Consider the following 13,932-nt stretch of genomic DNA (forward strand, 5'->3'; position numbering starts at 1 on the left):
TTAGTGAGTCTGGCAACCACTTAGTTCTCTTTCAGCTCATTCCTCCTAATGTTAAAGACTCAAAAATGGCTTCCAATCTTCTGAAAATTTATACAAAGACCATTACAACTTCCAAGGCAACAACCCCATTTTCACTCACTAAAGCTCTCTCCTTCCCTTCTCTTCTATTTCCCATACACCATCACCAACATTCCCATGTCTCCTTGCCTTCAACTCTCCCCCACAAATCAAGAATCTCTCCTTTATCCCCACTCTGCTCCCTATCTTCTCCCACCCCACCAAACTCAAAAGAAGCAGCCATTCAACAAGCCAAAACCTGTCTCTCCACCGCCTTAGAAAAGCCCCTCAATAACCTCAGACTCACCAATAGGCTCAAGAGACTAAAGCAACCCAGGTTCCAAATCGAAATCCCGGTCATCGATGACTCTCCGGTGGCCCTCTCCCAACTCGCTTTCGAGGTCTTTCAAGACCTACCCATTAAAAGAAAAGGCTCCCCAGTTAACATCTCAATTTTGTGGCCCAACATTACTTTCACAGAAGCTGCATTGAAAGCCTTTCAGTCTTACCCTTCAACTTCAAGCCCAGTTGAACATGTAGACTTATCTTCAATCACCAACGGTAATACCAGAATTTTGAACTCTTCTGACGTGATAGTGTTTATGGCGCCAGAGGGGTCCCTACTGGCCGTTATGAAAATCGTTGCTGATCTATTGTACCCAAGGCCGGTGGTTATTTTCAACCCCAAATGGGTGTTTGAGGATGAGGCTGAGTTTGGTGAGCTGAGTGGGTTTGTGGGTTCATTTGAGGTCATTTTTTCATTTATGGGTTTGGAGGTCCAAGGGCTTTTAAGTAAAAGAAATGGAGTGGTTTTCAAGTGTGTGAGAGATGGGGTTGTGAGCGGTGAGAAGTGGGCTGTTCTTGTTGAAGAAGAAGGGGAGTTGAAAGCGATTTCGCAGTTCAAATCACGGCCGTCAATTGCTGAAGTTGAGAATGTTTTGTATAACTTGATGGCCATTAATTCACCTGTTACCAAGTCCGTGAAGTTTTTCAGGGATTTGGTGTCAAATATAACCGGAAAGAAGTAAGTGTCGTTGAATGAATGTTTTGTATAATCTTTCATTGTTGTTTTTCTGCATAAAATTCTGTACTTTAGAAGCTGTTTGTTGAATTGTGTGAATGAATGCTATTGCATTCTCTTACCCACTTGTGACTGTTACATCTCCTGAGTTTGTTCTGCATGGACTCTTTTATTGATTACTAGGAACAAATTTGGATTGCTCTTTATTTCTTCATTAAACCATATTGCATTTTTAAATAGTTTATTATAGCTTCATTGTCTTTTTCAATTGGAGATTGAGGTTGACTATATTTATTATACATGTCTTTAGACTAGCTTGAGAATGATTTAGGACTTGTTATTGTTCCATGTCTTCATTGTAAACCAGAGACGATTTTCCATGCACAAGGACTTTAAAAGTTGGTAGTTCTTATAATGCAATTTTCTTTGCTGGCAATTCTCACTGAAGAGTCCTGAGAGTCATTAGTGGCCCAAATAGTTATGATTTTAGTAGTAACCAGGAAAACCTGAATCCTAATGCTATCCTCCCTGTCATCACTTAAAGAGCTTGTTTGGTGTAGTCAAGCAATTCATAGTATCAACGTATTGCTGATCCTTTCAGTGCTGTTTCTAACAGTTGGAACCATAGTTCTTCCATAATTTCTGGCCTGCCCTGCACTTAGGGAAATCCTACATATCATTATTTTCTTAAATTCTGTCAAATTTTGCTCTCTTTATTTCAGGTGTCCTATAATCTGTCCTTATTTGGAAACTTTGAATTTTAGATTCTTTTACATCCTAATACCCTTGAGCTTGTAATTTTCAGTGAGTCTTAAAAGTATGTGGTCTTGCATTTTATTGCATGTACTGCATACTAACATATTGCTATTACTTATACAAAAATGTATGGTTGTTAAAGAGAAAAGAAAAGTGTAGAAAAAAGGAACACAGAAAGACAGGTTAAGGAATTTCCACCGAGGGAAGAGAGTTCTGCAAATAGAGTTCTGCAAATCAGAAGCCTAGTGCTGGTTTCATCTTGCATTCAGTATTGAAAGCCTTGAATTTGAGAAGAACTTTTCTCTTTTTCCTTTTCCTCATATACAAATGCACTCTTTATCATCAATATTGTGAGGTATATCTTTCAAAATCCAACCTAAGATGGCCTAATATGACAGCTCTTGATGAATTTATCCGAGAAGTTGACATATTTTGCCCAAAATAGCCGAAGCTTAGGAAATGAAATCTCTAGCCAAGGCTTTGCTCTCCCATTGAAATGGATGACACCGGCACTCTTAACATCAGCAGAACTTGTGTTTTCCTGATATCCCAGTCCCAACATGTGCCAGAAAGGATCAATAACTTGGACTTGACCGTGGAATGCTATTAGGCCAGGGGGTAATGTTCCTAGCTGCCACAAGCTCAGGTCTGACTTCAAGTTCTGAATAAAGATAATACTGAATAGTTAGGATATCTTAGAATATAATAACACATTTTCTCAAGAATTAAAAGGTATTTTGTACTTCTAGATATCTTAGTATGATGCATAACAGAGCTCACCTGTTCAACCCAATAGTGGTATGTAAGGCTTATGTTGGTTTTCCTCCAAGCCTCTAGATCAAAAATATTCATGCCATAAGCCCATGCACATGTATTGGGATCGAAATTCTTTGATATCAGAGGATGAGAGAAGTTCAGATAACTCTTAAACCGCTTTGACATCACAAAGTTATCTTCTCCCCTGCATGTTTCAACCGCTCCATTGACCTTTCCATTCATGTTGATATCCCACAGTGGTGAAAGATCAGTTTGAACTACTATGTCATCATCCAAGAAAACTACCTTATTGAGACTAGGAAACATCTGCATAGTAAATATTAAGCATGATTAGCACAAACTGCAGAGAAAAGCACAATAACTCTAAGAAGAAACTAATTTCTTTCTTTTTCTGAGCATTAGTCTTGGCAAAGTAGGCTTATGGAAACATTATAAGTACTCTTGAATGCCATTAATCCCTGGTTAAGCATGCTACCTCTGGTAGATGTATTCTGATATGATTCATCACTGAGTTATACTTGGGACTAAGTGCTTGCAACTTTGCTGCAATAACATTAGGCTTCTCAGTATTATTTGCCACAATGGCTGATGACCCTCCTCTGAACTGTGATCTCACCCTTTGGTCTTTCTCCATTGCTTCCATAACTGGCACCTTCCCCTTTGTAAACCAATCAAAATGGTGCAATGCCTTGACCTCAATTATTGCAGGTGATAAGGGATGCAAAGAAAACCATGCCTGCATAGGATAGTATGTCTTCCTATCTGTGATTATGTGGAGGACAACTTTGTGAGGACGCAATGAGTTGCGGACAAGGGAAGTGGCAACGACAGAGGTGGCGAGCACATTGTCTGAGGCGAGGACAAAGTGGAAGTAGGAGTTGTCAACAAGGGTAGGGACGAGTTCAGCAGAAGGGAGCTGGAGGCGAGCAGCTGCATTGGTGGCATGCTCATTGGCTAACCTCAAGGCTAGGCAGTGAAGCTGTTTAGGTATGCTGCTTGATGCTACATGCCTGTACAAGTATTCTTGGATTTTGGCATTTCTGGTTCTTTGCTCTAGAAGTGTGACCTGAAATATGGCCATTGTCTTATATCTCAAGCTACTCTTGCACAAATAGAAAACAGGAGGGTTTGTTCAAAAATAAATTGCTTAGAAACATCGATTAGAAAACTAGCTATTTTTTATTTTAATTTAGAAAAGTAACATGTTATAGACTGTATCAAAGTTCTTCTATAGTTGAGGTCGAGTTGAGATGTGAGTTGAGATGCGAATATGAAGTCTCGACTCATATTTTAACTCACATATTGACCTCATCTTTATATTTCAAGTTCAAAATATTTTAGTTTTCTTAGAAAATGAAATTTGATTTTATCAAGAAACCTAAAAGGCTAAAACATGATGCCCCTAAAATTTCTTAAAGGTGGCAATGTCAGTAACACATTAATTAGTTTTCAATTAAAAAAATATTGAAAGGCAGTACCATAGCTCTGAGCTTGACAGCAAAGGTCTTTGCGTCTGTTTTGTCTTCCCTTATCTCAGCAATAAACTCATCTAAGGACTGAGGAATATCAGATCTTCCTTGTAATTCATCTTTGCCAATGGGTTCTTCTAATACTTGGTATATCACTTCTGGGACCTTTCAGAAATTAAAAATAATTTTAATTAGGGAAAAAACTTGTACGAGTACCTAGCCTTTTTCAAATAGAAAACAAAAAAAGAAGAAATGTAATTAAATAATATCATTAACCATGAGTACGGATTAGGAGATTACACTTGATTCAAGCCTTCTTCCCAAAATCCTTGGTCCTATTCTTTTCCCCAAGCAACCTACCATCAAAACAAATATTAGAACTTAAAATAACTTAAATATATTATTATTATTATTTTCTTTTTTCTTTTCATCTTTCTCACTCTCTTGTGTTGTAATTATACATGAATTATTATGTAAAATTATTAAATCATTTAAATTGAGAAAATAATAAAAATGGGAGCAAGCTTTTTTGATAGGTACATTGAGCAAGTTGACTCACGTAGTCACTTCAAATCAGTATTATTGTTATAAATAGAAAGAAAAGACACTTCAGATCAGTAGTATTGTTATTGATTATAAACAAATTAAATGAAAGGAGGCAAATCCTACATCCAACGATTTTTGTTTTTATGACTCGCTTCAAATCAATATTATTGTTATAAAATAGAAAGAAAAAACACTTCAAAACAGTATTCTTTTTATTAATAAAAAAACTTAAATTTAAGAGGGGCAAGCCTACATCAAGCAAGTTGACTCACTACTTGGTTATCAGGATTCAGGACTACACATTCATGTATAAATTACTTGGTTATACATATATCAAAATCACACGTTCATAATGAAATTAGTGTGGGATAATTTATGATGTTGCATAGAACAGTTTCAATCAGCACCTTTATGTCCTGAAAGGATCTTTGAGAGCCTTTGACAAATCCAATTTTAAATAATTAGGGCCTTAAGGGGTGCTTATGCAATTGCACCTACCACATATTTCACATATAGCTCAAACCTTTTTATTTAATTGGCATAATTCAGTGGATTGGATAGCACATGTATTGGATTCCATAAAAAAGAAAAAAGAAAAAAGGTAAATGTTATAAGTTCCTCTTGTATTTAGTTCTTAGAAATTAGAATATTTGTTTATCAGAATAAATTTTCCTTGTAGATCATATTTGTGTTGCCAACGAATTATTAAATAAATGATGAGTCCAATGGTTGATCAAATCCAAAATTTGTTCATATTAATATTAGCCTGCAGCAGTTGATATCTTCGAGGCACAAAAGACATGTTTTATATGAAACCTAGATACTAACTATATACTTTGAACACTATTTTTTAAACTTTATTGATGAACTATAGATAAGTCCTACTTATCTTGATACTTACAATTCTTGTTCTTTTCCTTTTCGTATAAGAACTACTTTTTTGTTTTTATCTGCAAGTTTACAACTAAGTTTGAATTTCCAGCCATATGTACATTACATTAAATGTTGTTTTATCATATATCCGACATATTATACTATTATAAATTATCAATATAGACTATATAGCATTGACAATCTTAACATGTCAGATTGCATTAAAATTATATGTTATTTTGTTATACTTTTTTTTTTGGATCAACATGCATTAAAATCTACCTACTATATACCCTTTTTGAAAAACAAAAAACTCAACAATGATATTGGAATTTGAAGTTTTGTTAGATTGATATGACATTCCTTGAAAAAACACATGCATTCTTCTGAAGACCTGAAACCAATGCTACCCACATTCTTTTGTGTGTGTCACGTAGGGGATGAAATATTAGATAGAATGGCTTAATAGGAACATACATACCTATTGTGGAGCACTTGCTTTCTCCATCAATGGTGTCCACCGCTGTCAACACAAACACAAACCTGAGAAGAAATGTGAAGAAAAGAATGGAATAGAAGAGCATCCGATATGAAAGCCTCCTGGACCCAACTTTCACTTTGATGAATTCTCTGACTCCTTTCCCTTGAAACACTGTCACATGCCTCAGACTGGGTGATATGTGAAGCTGCATTTTGCCAACAAAATAATACACACACCAAAATGATCTAAACCCAGCCAGAGTTTGATATTTTCGAGCTTGTTTTTTTTCGGTGTTTGGCAGCAGCAGCAACAAACAAGCAAGCAATTTCACCCAAACAAGAACCAAGAAGTATTGGAATTGCAAGAACCCATGTGTGGGGATATGCTGTACAAGGAAGCTGGTTTTGATGGTGCTTATTAAGGTTGCTATCTGTTACCTAACCTTGCTTAGTTTGTGGGTTATAGGGATATCAAGATTTTGGGAGTACGTCTATATTATAAATTAGAGATGGGTTGAAGAGGAGTTGTTAAGGAGAAAGAGACATGGGACTGATGTTTGATTTTCTGGTTAGGGGTTTGGCTTGGTTTTGAAGGAGGGAAGTTGAGGGAGAAGAGAAAAATTAAAAGATAAAAACAAATATTATTATATATTAAATGTGAGAAGGGGTTGTTTTGTTTGGTGTTTGCTTGGCTTTGCATCCACATGAGGTTCTTAGTAGCCCACAAAGAATTTGGAATGGACTATGAGTCTTTGACAGAACAGAGTTTCTACATGGAAAATGACTCTCTATCTCTGTGGGGTGGGACTTGGGCTTGGTTGTTGGAGTGAAAATTCAGGAACCTCTGATTCTATTTTCTAGCAAAATTAAAGAGGGGGAGGCTTGACTCTTGAGTTAATTAGGTTTTGCCTTGTGAATTAAATTGTAATGGGTTGTAGGGTAAAGAAAAGGAAAAAAAGAAAAAAAAAGAAATAGGACCTTTTATTGCCAAAATTATATATGGCATTTATTCGCTCCTTTCACAAAGACTTTGCATAATTTGGGTTGGCATTAGGTGTGACATCCTATAAAGTTAAACCGTAGTTAATCAAACATTGATAGAAATAAAATCACTCACAAGTCACAAAACTTTCTTCTTTTTATGTGAAGTTTTTCTCCCTAAAATCTCCCAATTAATTTGTGCTGTTATTTTTGGACATATTTATATTTAAGGCATAAATATGTGATTGGAGTTGATTTAATGGTAAGTTTTTTACGTTTCAACTTTTTCATAAAAAAACTATGATCACTCAACTAGACTCTAATTTAGGATGAAATTGGATTGAATTAAAAATTATGTAAACTGGTTAATATAATTGAGATTGAATTTTACCACAATTTAACATTGTGGAACCAACAAGCATCCCCAATTAGGTGGTGATTTGAAATGAATTTATGTTTTGATAGGTGTTCAAGCCACACATATTTTAGGCCCTCTTCTCGATCAAACTTTTGAAGTGATGACCAGCTTTATTGGAGCTGAAATTTGCTATTTATTTGGGTTTCACACAATGCATTGTAGAGACAGATGCACAGAGGAACTAGCTAGGAAACGGTATTCCAGCTCTTCTAGCTAAGGAGTGCCTTGTTGCTATGCATTGCATTGTGGATGAGACGTGTGATCTTCAGGTTGTTGTGTTTCATTATAGGTCTCCTACTTGTAATCAAGTAGATCACTTTCAAGCTCAGTTTGCCTTCTCTATCAGGGACAATGCTATCCTTTGCTCTTCAAAAAATAAAATTTACGCTTAAATATCACGAGTGTATAGATTTTATATGTCTATCTCTCTCATTTTGTAACTTATCACATGATAAGAGAGATAGATACAAAAGATGATAAGATCGCTTTAACATAATCTATCATCTTCTTATTAAAAATAAGGACAAATGACACTTTTGGTCCATATACTTTCGTGAAATTTCCACCTTGGTTATGTTCTTTTAATTTTGGCAATTTTAGTCATGTACTTTCAACGATAGCAATTAAGTCTAAATCGTTAACCTCATTTAAATTGATGATGAAAATTTCGACGTGAATTGCACGTGAGTGACATTTCAGACATTTTACTTCACCTGGATGCTTATATAAGCTCCGTAAGAAAAAATAAGAAATTTCAACGCCAAACTGAATATGTTAAATGGCGAGTAGAGGCTTAGGCATCTAATTGGACTAAAATATTTCGAAATGACACTCATGTATGTGCAAAGCATGTGTTTCCACGTCGAGCTTTTCGTTAACAATTTAAACCATGTTAACTATTTGAACTTAATTGTTATCATATAAAAAGTACATGACCAAAATTACCAAAAATAAAAATGTAGGACCAAAGTTGAAATTCCGCAAAATTACAGTGACCAAAAGTGTCATTCGGCCTAAAAAAAAAAACTATAAAAACATTTTTTTATTAGGATTATATACACTTTATGTGTCTATCTATGCTCATCACATGACTTATCACACTTTACTCAAAGAAAACATTTCAACAATAATACCAAAATAATGGGGCCATCTATGGATTAACTTGCAGCCAGGGCTTTTGGTGAACCCCAAATTGGGCTGTATTGGGCCAATTCCCAGGCGATTTACTTAATTATTTATAAAGTCCGTTGACTTTAGGTACCAAATTGTAATATTTTTTCATTTTAACTACCAAAATATTTATGTCATTTTATTTTAGGTACTAAATTTCCGTTTAGATACCAAATTTAAAAAGTATAGTTATATCGAGTTGTGACTGTCTAACAGTTATAACTTTTTTATTGATTTGTTGTTTTTTCAACATTTGTAAGACTTAAACTTTAATGTTTAGTCTTTGGATTATAAGACTTCATCCCCAAGCCTAAATCAAAAGTATTAAACCTTTAAAAATTTTGAATTTTATAAATTTGAAACGGTCACAACTGTGACTGTTCGACAGTTATAACTATATAACAAACTGATTTGTGACCTGATCCAAAATGTATTGCTCTAGGTTAGTACCTAAACAAAAAATTAGTGTCTTACTGTTTTACTGAAAAACTATTGATTTTTAGTATTTAATCATAATTTTCTTTTATTTATATTATATTTTTTTTTTGTTTTTACAATTTTACTTAATAAGTTAATTCCATTGTTTCAACATGCTTCTCGCGTGCTCTTTTGAGAGGGACCTTATAACTTCCCATCAAATTCAAAGGCACTGAAATTGTATCAGCAAAAAGAAAAAGGAAAAACGATAAAGAAATTTGGTGGTGGTCAGCGAAAGGAAGACTGCTAGCTGCTGCAAAAGCGATATGCTGTTGGTGGGGTCACAAACGACATGCTGTTTTAGCATGGACATGGCCAAACCTATCAAGGGATGTCCTTCACCTACCTCTCACTTTACAATGGTGCACAGGCTCAGTTATCTCAATATCTCTCCCTAGCTATTTATGAGTATGAATGACTGTCCCAATTCAAGTTTCATATATAGGAGAATTTAGAAGACCCAGATGGTATCTCTATCTTCTTTTGCTTTGTAGTAATTTGAATGTGCAATAGTGTTACATTTCTATGTGGTTCATGAACATAAACAGAGAAACCATGTTTGTTTGGTGTCTTAAGCACCAGTAGTATTTCTAACCACAGAAACAATGGTGGATAACCCTCTTTGAAAACAATTCACCTTTCAACAAAGTGATAGCAGTTTTCTGGTGCTATCACATTGTTTTCTGGTGGCTAGTTAATACTATTTTGCATGTTATCCAAGAAAATTATGCATATATGCCCTTAGACTAGTGTCACTTTGTACTTTGTAGCTACAATTTTAACAATCAGAAATATGAGGAATCTGTCATAAACCCGAAAATTTTGGCAATACTTATTATAAATACTTGTGATGCACAAGCCCAATTTTCAATTGAATACTTGCTTTGTTGTTGTTGATGATTCTGCGAAACGTCTCCCAAAGTCACATCACATATCACACTCTCTATAGTATGGTCTTGGAAGTAAGAAAGACATTTAATGCATTTCGATTGGACCAGGATAATATAATAGTCAATTACATGAGGAATGTGTCACTATGTACTTGGCATTATTCTGGTGTAAATCCAAGAGCCAGGAGGGTTGTGTAAATCAAAGATCTCCTTCACAAATTGGAGTGTAGAACTAAGGACACTTAATGAAGCTGATAGACTAGAAAATTTAATGGCACCTTCCATGTATTTGGAACTTCATGTTAGATGTGATAAAATATTCATTTTCTGCTCTTGTTCTTGTTTCTTCTCTCTCTGTCTCTCCATTGGTCCATCGATAAATTTAATTCTGTTTACTTTGCTCATTCTTGGATTCTAAGACTGTAATAGCTTCTGGCTAAAAAAAGAGTCTATAAAACCATATGACAAATAACTATTACAGTGTAATCCCAAACTGAACTCATAGCTCCACTGGTGAAGTACAATCACTTACTCAGTTACTCCCACCCCATCCCTGGGCCTTAGTTCCCTTTGAAACCAAAAAAACCAACTACTACTATTGTGAAGCATGGAAACCTTGGGTGCTTTCATTGTTGAAGTTGGTAAATACTTCACCGAATTCATGTTTCTGCGGTTTTCCACCCTGAAAAATTTCCAAAAAAACAACCAAACTTTGGAGAAGGAACTGCAAAAGCTCACTTTCCGAAAGGATGACATAACAGAAGATATTGATGTAGAAAAAATAGAAGGGAAGTATCCAACAAGGCATGTTTTAGAGTGGCTTGAAAAGGTTGAGAAAATCAAACTTGCGGTTGAGGAGATCAAATGTAAAGCACAGCCACTTTTGGAGGCAGGTCATATTGATGCTTCTGATGGTCAGGGGTGTGTTCTTGACTCTAACATGCGCCAGAGATACCAACTTAGCAGAAGTGCAGCAAAGAAGTGCGATGAAGTGAAACAACTAATTAGCGAAGCATGTGATCTTCCACCTCTGGTGTATGATAGGAAGCTTCGTGATGTACCTGTCGAGCATATTCCAGCACCATCTCTTGTTGGTCAGAAAGCACAAGAGAAGCTAAAGCAGCTTATGGAATTTTTTGTTGATAATGGGATCACAAGGATTTCTGTTATGGAATGGGAGGTTCTGGGAAGACTACGCTAGTAAAAACCTTGAACAATCAACTTAAGTCTTCTGCCTCAAAGTTCTTTGATATGGTCATCTGGGTCCCTGTGTCCAATGACTTGGATATGAAAAAGGTTCAATCTCGAGTTGCTGAGAGACTGAATTTAGCACTGAATGCAGAAGAGAGCATGGAGTGTAGGGCTTGTAGACTACATCAAGCATTAAAGTCGGGAAAAAGGTTATGTAACCGTTGATCCAAGACTGATTTTTCTACACTATCTTGTTAAATTTATGTTAATTTCATGTCTACTTTTGATTATATTATTTGTTTAAATCTTACTTTACTGTTAAAGTTTGTTACAACATTTGGTCCTAATTTGTGAAAGCTCATTGCTATTTTACAACAGGTTCCTGCTCATTTTTTATGATGTTTGGGAGAAAATTGATTTGGACATCGTGGGGATACCACAAGGTGATGACGACCAAACAAAATGTAAGATCCTATTGACAACTCGATCACTTTCTGTCTGTAGGGAAATGATGACTGATAAAGAAATAAAGATGGAACTTTTGAATGAAGAAGAGGCTTGGAATTTATTTGCACAAAAGGCTGGTACCATAGTGGAGTCAGAAGACATAAATCCTCTAGCAAGAGATATTGCTAGGGAATGCGGTGGCTTACCTCTGGCAATTGAGACTATGGGGAAGTCCATGAGGGACAAAACAATGATTCAGCTATGGAAGAATGCACTCTGGCAATTGAAGCATTCGGCACCAAATTATGGGAGCTTCGACAAGGTGTATCTGCGATTGGAATTGAGTTATAACTCACTGCCAAGTAAGATTTTTAAGTGGTGCTTCTTATATTGTTCATTGTACCCAGAAAATTTCTTAATTAATTCAAGGGAACTAATATATTGCTGGATTGCTGAGGGATTAATTGTTGGACATCAAACTTTAGAGGAGTCATTCAATGATGGGATTGCAAAACTTGAATATTTGAAGGACTCTTGCATGTTAGAACAGGGTGAAGGTCGTGGAACTGTAAAAATGCACAGTGTATTGAGGGAAGTAGCCATGTGGATATCCTCAAATGAGAAAGAAACTGGGTTTTTCAGCAGTTCAATGCAAGGAATGCAAGAAAATCTGCATAAATCTTTCAGAAGAGTTTCGTTTATGAACAAATCGGTAACAAGTTTGCCATGTCGATTGCTGGGGTGTTCTAACCTTACTGTGTTGTTCCTCCAATGTAATCCTCTAAATAAAATCCCTTATGGTTTCTTTCAGAAAGTTAGAGTACTAAGATTCTTGAATTTAAGCAGCACACAAATAGCTTCCTTGCCCTCTTCTCTTCTTCAGCTAAGGGAGCTACACACTCTTCTCTTAAGAGACTGCTCATTGGCACTTGGAGATCTTCATAAACTCCAAGTGCTTGATCTCTATGGCACTCGAATAAGAGAACTTCCAAAAGATATGGGAGAGCTAATTCATCTGAGAGATCTAAACTTGTCACACACTCACCACTTAGAAATCATCATAGCTGGAAAGCATATCAAGATTATCTAGTCTTGAGGTCTTGGACATGTCTTTCAGTGCTTATAAGTGGGATGTGAAACGTAATGTAGAAGGAGCAGCATTTGATGAATTATTATCTTTGCAGCGACTTTCAGTTCTTCAAATAAGGCTAGACACAGTTGATTGTGCTGCCTTAGACTCTGATGGTTCTTGGTTTGGAAGATTGAAACAGTTCACCATACAGATTAGTCCAAGGAGCTGTGATTCAAGCTATTTACCAACCCAATATGATGAGAAAAGGGTCATCCTTAGAGGGGTTATTGTACAGTGCAAGTGCCCTGGAGCTGGTCATGTGCGGAGGTATGAGTAGTTTATCTGATATAGTTGTCAAGTGTGGTCTACCAAACTTGAAGTCTCTCACCATATCAAATTGTGACTACATAACTAGTTTGTTAATTGGTGAAAGAACTCTTAGGACCACATTGCCAAATGTGGAGCATTTAACTCTCCATCGTCTAAATAACATAGAAACCATGTTGGACAGGGTAGTCCCCAGAGGATGCCTTGGCAGATTAAAGACCATTAAAGTGGTGGGATGTGGAAGATTAAAGAACCTTATACCCTTTGCTTTACTTCGACTGGTTAAAAACCTTGAAGAAATCGAGGTTAGTGAGTGAAGGAGGATGAAACAAATTATCGCAAGAATAAATTTCTATGAAATACTTCCAAAGTTGAAAATCATAGAACTCGAGGATATGGACAGTTTAACAACTATTTGTTCAAGGGCAGTGGAATGGTCAGCTCTGGAGAGGATTGAGGTGAGCAACTGCCCTAAGCTAGAGAAGCTTCCCCTCAGAGCCTGTGATGCACTAACTGTTAAAGAAATTAGAGGAGATTTAAATTGGTGGAATATTCTTAGATGGGGAGATGATAGAGATAAGACCAGTCTTCCGCAACGATTCCAAGCATGTGCAGACAACACAATGCTAGCAAGAGAGGATAGATAGGTAAGAAAATTTCTCATACTCATAGTATCTTTTGTTGTTTTTCATTTGGGTTTATGTTTACAATAACAATGGCAATCCACGTGCACAAATTGCTAACCATCTTTCTTGTTTGTAGGCCTGAAGATGTGAGGATCCATACAAAGTGGTGAGCAAACAGTTCCAAAGACAGTTCATGCCTTCATGGATTTAATCTCCTTGTTTGTAACAATATTTTAGTACTCGCGCGCTACTGTAATGCATTGATAGGAGTATGCTAGTGACATTTTACTATTTTAAGACACCAAGAAAAAGCTCTTGTTACCATTTAAGTTATATTATTTGCCAACTAGTTCT

General features: G+C 36.0%; 3 protein-coding genes across 5 annotated transcripts; 2 read left to right on the forward strand and 1 right to left on the reverse strand.

Moving 5' to 3' along the window:
• Positions 1-10: 10 nt before the first annotated feature.
• LOC147298203 (plant/protein (DUF1995)) lies at positions 11-3,460 on the forward strand. 3 transcript variants are annotated; one of them, XM_086228640.1, is made up of 2 exons: positions 11-1,081; positions 3,320-3,460. In XM_086228640.1, the coding sequence occupies exons 1-2, from the start codon at positions 66-68 to the stop codon at positions 3,321-3,323; spliced, it is 1,020 nt and encodes a 339-aa protein (XP_086084766.1). In that variant the 5' UTR covers positions 11-65; the 3' UTR covers positions 3,324-3,460. The 3 variants fall into 3 exon arrangements, with proteins under 3 accessions (XP_086084766.1, XP_086084748.1, XP_086084757.1); XM_086228622.1 differs by lacking the exon at positions 3,320-3,460 and adding an exon at positions 2,233-2,369; XM_086228631.1 differs by lacking the exon at positions 3,320-3,460 and having other exon boundaries at positions 12-1,202.
• Positions 1,427-6,296, reverse strand: GAUT12 (galacturonosyltransferase 12). The gene is made up of 6 exons (XM_086228611.1): positions 5,981-6,296; positions 4,381-4,436; positions 4,090-4,245; positions 3,087-3,677; positions 2,615-2,917; positions 1,427-2,495 (listed from the first exon to the last, which is right to left on the reverse strand). The coding sequence occupies exons 1-6, from the start codon at positions 6,189-6,191 to the stop codon at positions 2,211-2,213; spliced, it is 1,602 nt and encodes a 533-aa protein (XP_086084737.1). The 5' UTR covers positions 6,192-6,296; the 3' UTR covers positions 1,427-2,210.
• A 2,928-nt stretch (positions 6,297-9,224) lies between these two features.
• On the forward strand, positions 9,225-13,919 carry LOC147298205 (disease resistance protein At4g27190-like). Its single transcript, XM_086227387.1, is given in 6 exon segments — positions 9,225-11,081; positions 11,084-11,315; positions 11,485-12,622; positions 12,624-12,898; positions 12,900-13,599; positions 13,715-13,919. Coding segments are annotated over 5 exon segments (2,904 nt in total). The 5' UTR covers positions 9,225-10,522; the 3' UTR covers positions 13,715-13,919.
• The last annotated feature ends 13 nt before the right edge of the window (positions 13,920-13,932 follow it).

This window comes from Dryas octopetala, chromosome 1 (assembly GCF_963921425.1).
Source record: "Dryas octopetala chromosome 1, drDryOcto1.1, whole genome shotgun sequence".
Lineage (NCBI taxonomy): Eukaryota > Viridiplantae > Streptophyta > Magnoliopsida > Rosales > Rosaceae > Dryas > Dryas octopetala.

What these genes read in the sequence shown, in the direction of transcription:
- LOC147298203 (XM_086228622.1), top strand. Translation starts at nt 66, where the DNA reads ATGGCTTCCAATCTTCTGAAAATTTATACAAAGACCATTACAACTTCC.
- GAUT12 (XM_086228611.1), bottom strand. Translation starts at nt 6,191, where the DNA reads ATGCAGCTTCACATATCACCCAGTCTGAGGCATGTGACAGTGTTTCAA. An exon ending in GAAGAAGGCTTGAATCAAGT is followed by an intron (nt 4,246 to 4,380) that starts GTAATCTCCTAA and finishes AATTTCTGAAAG; the next exon opens with GTCCCAGAAGTGATATACCA. An exon ending in CTGTCAAGCTCAGAGCTATG is followed by an intron (nt 3,678 to 4,089) that starts GTACTGCCTTTC and finishes GCCATATTTCAG; the next exon opens with GTCACACTTCTAGAGCAAAG.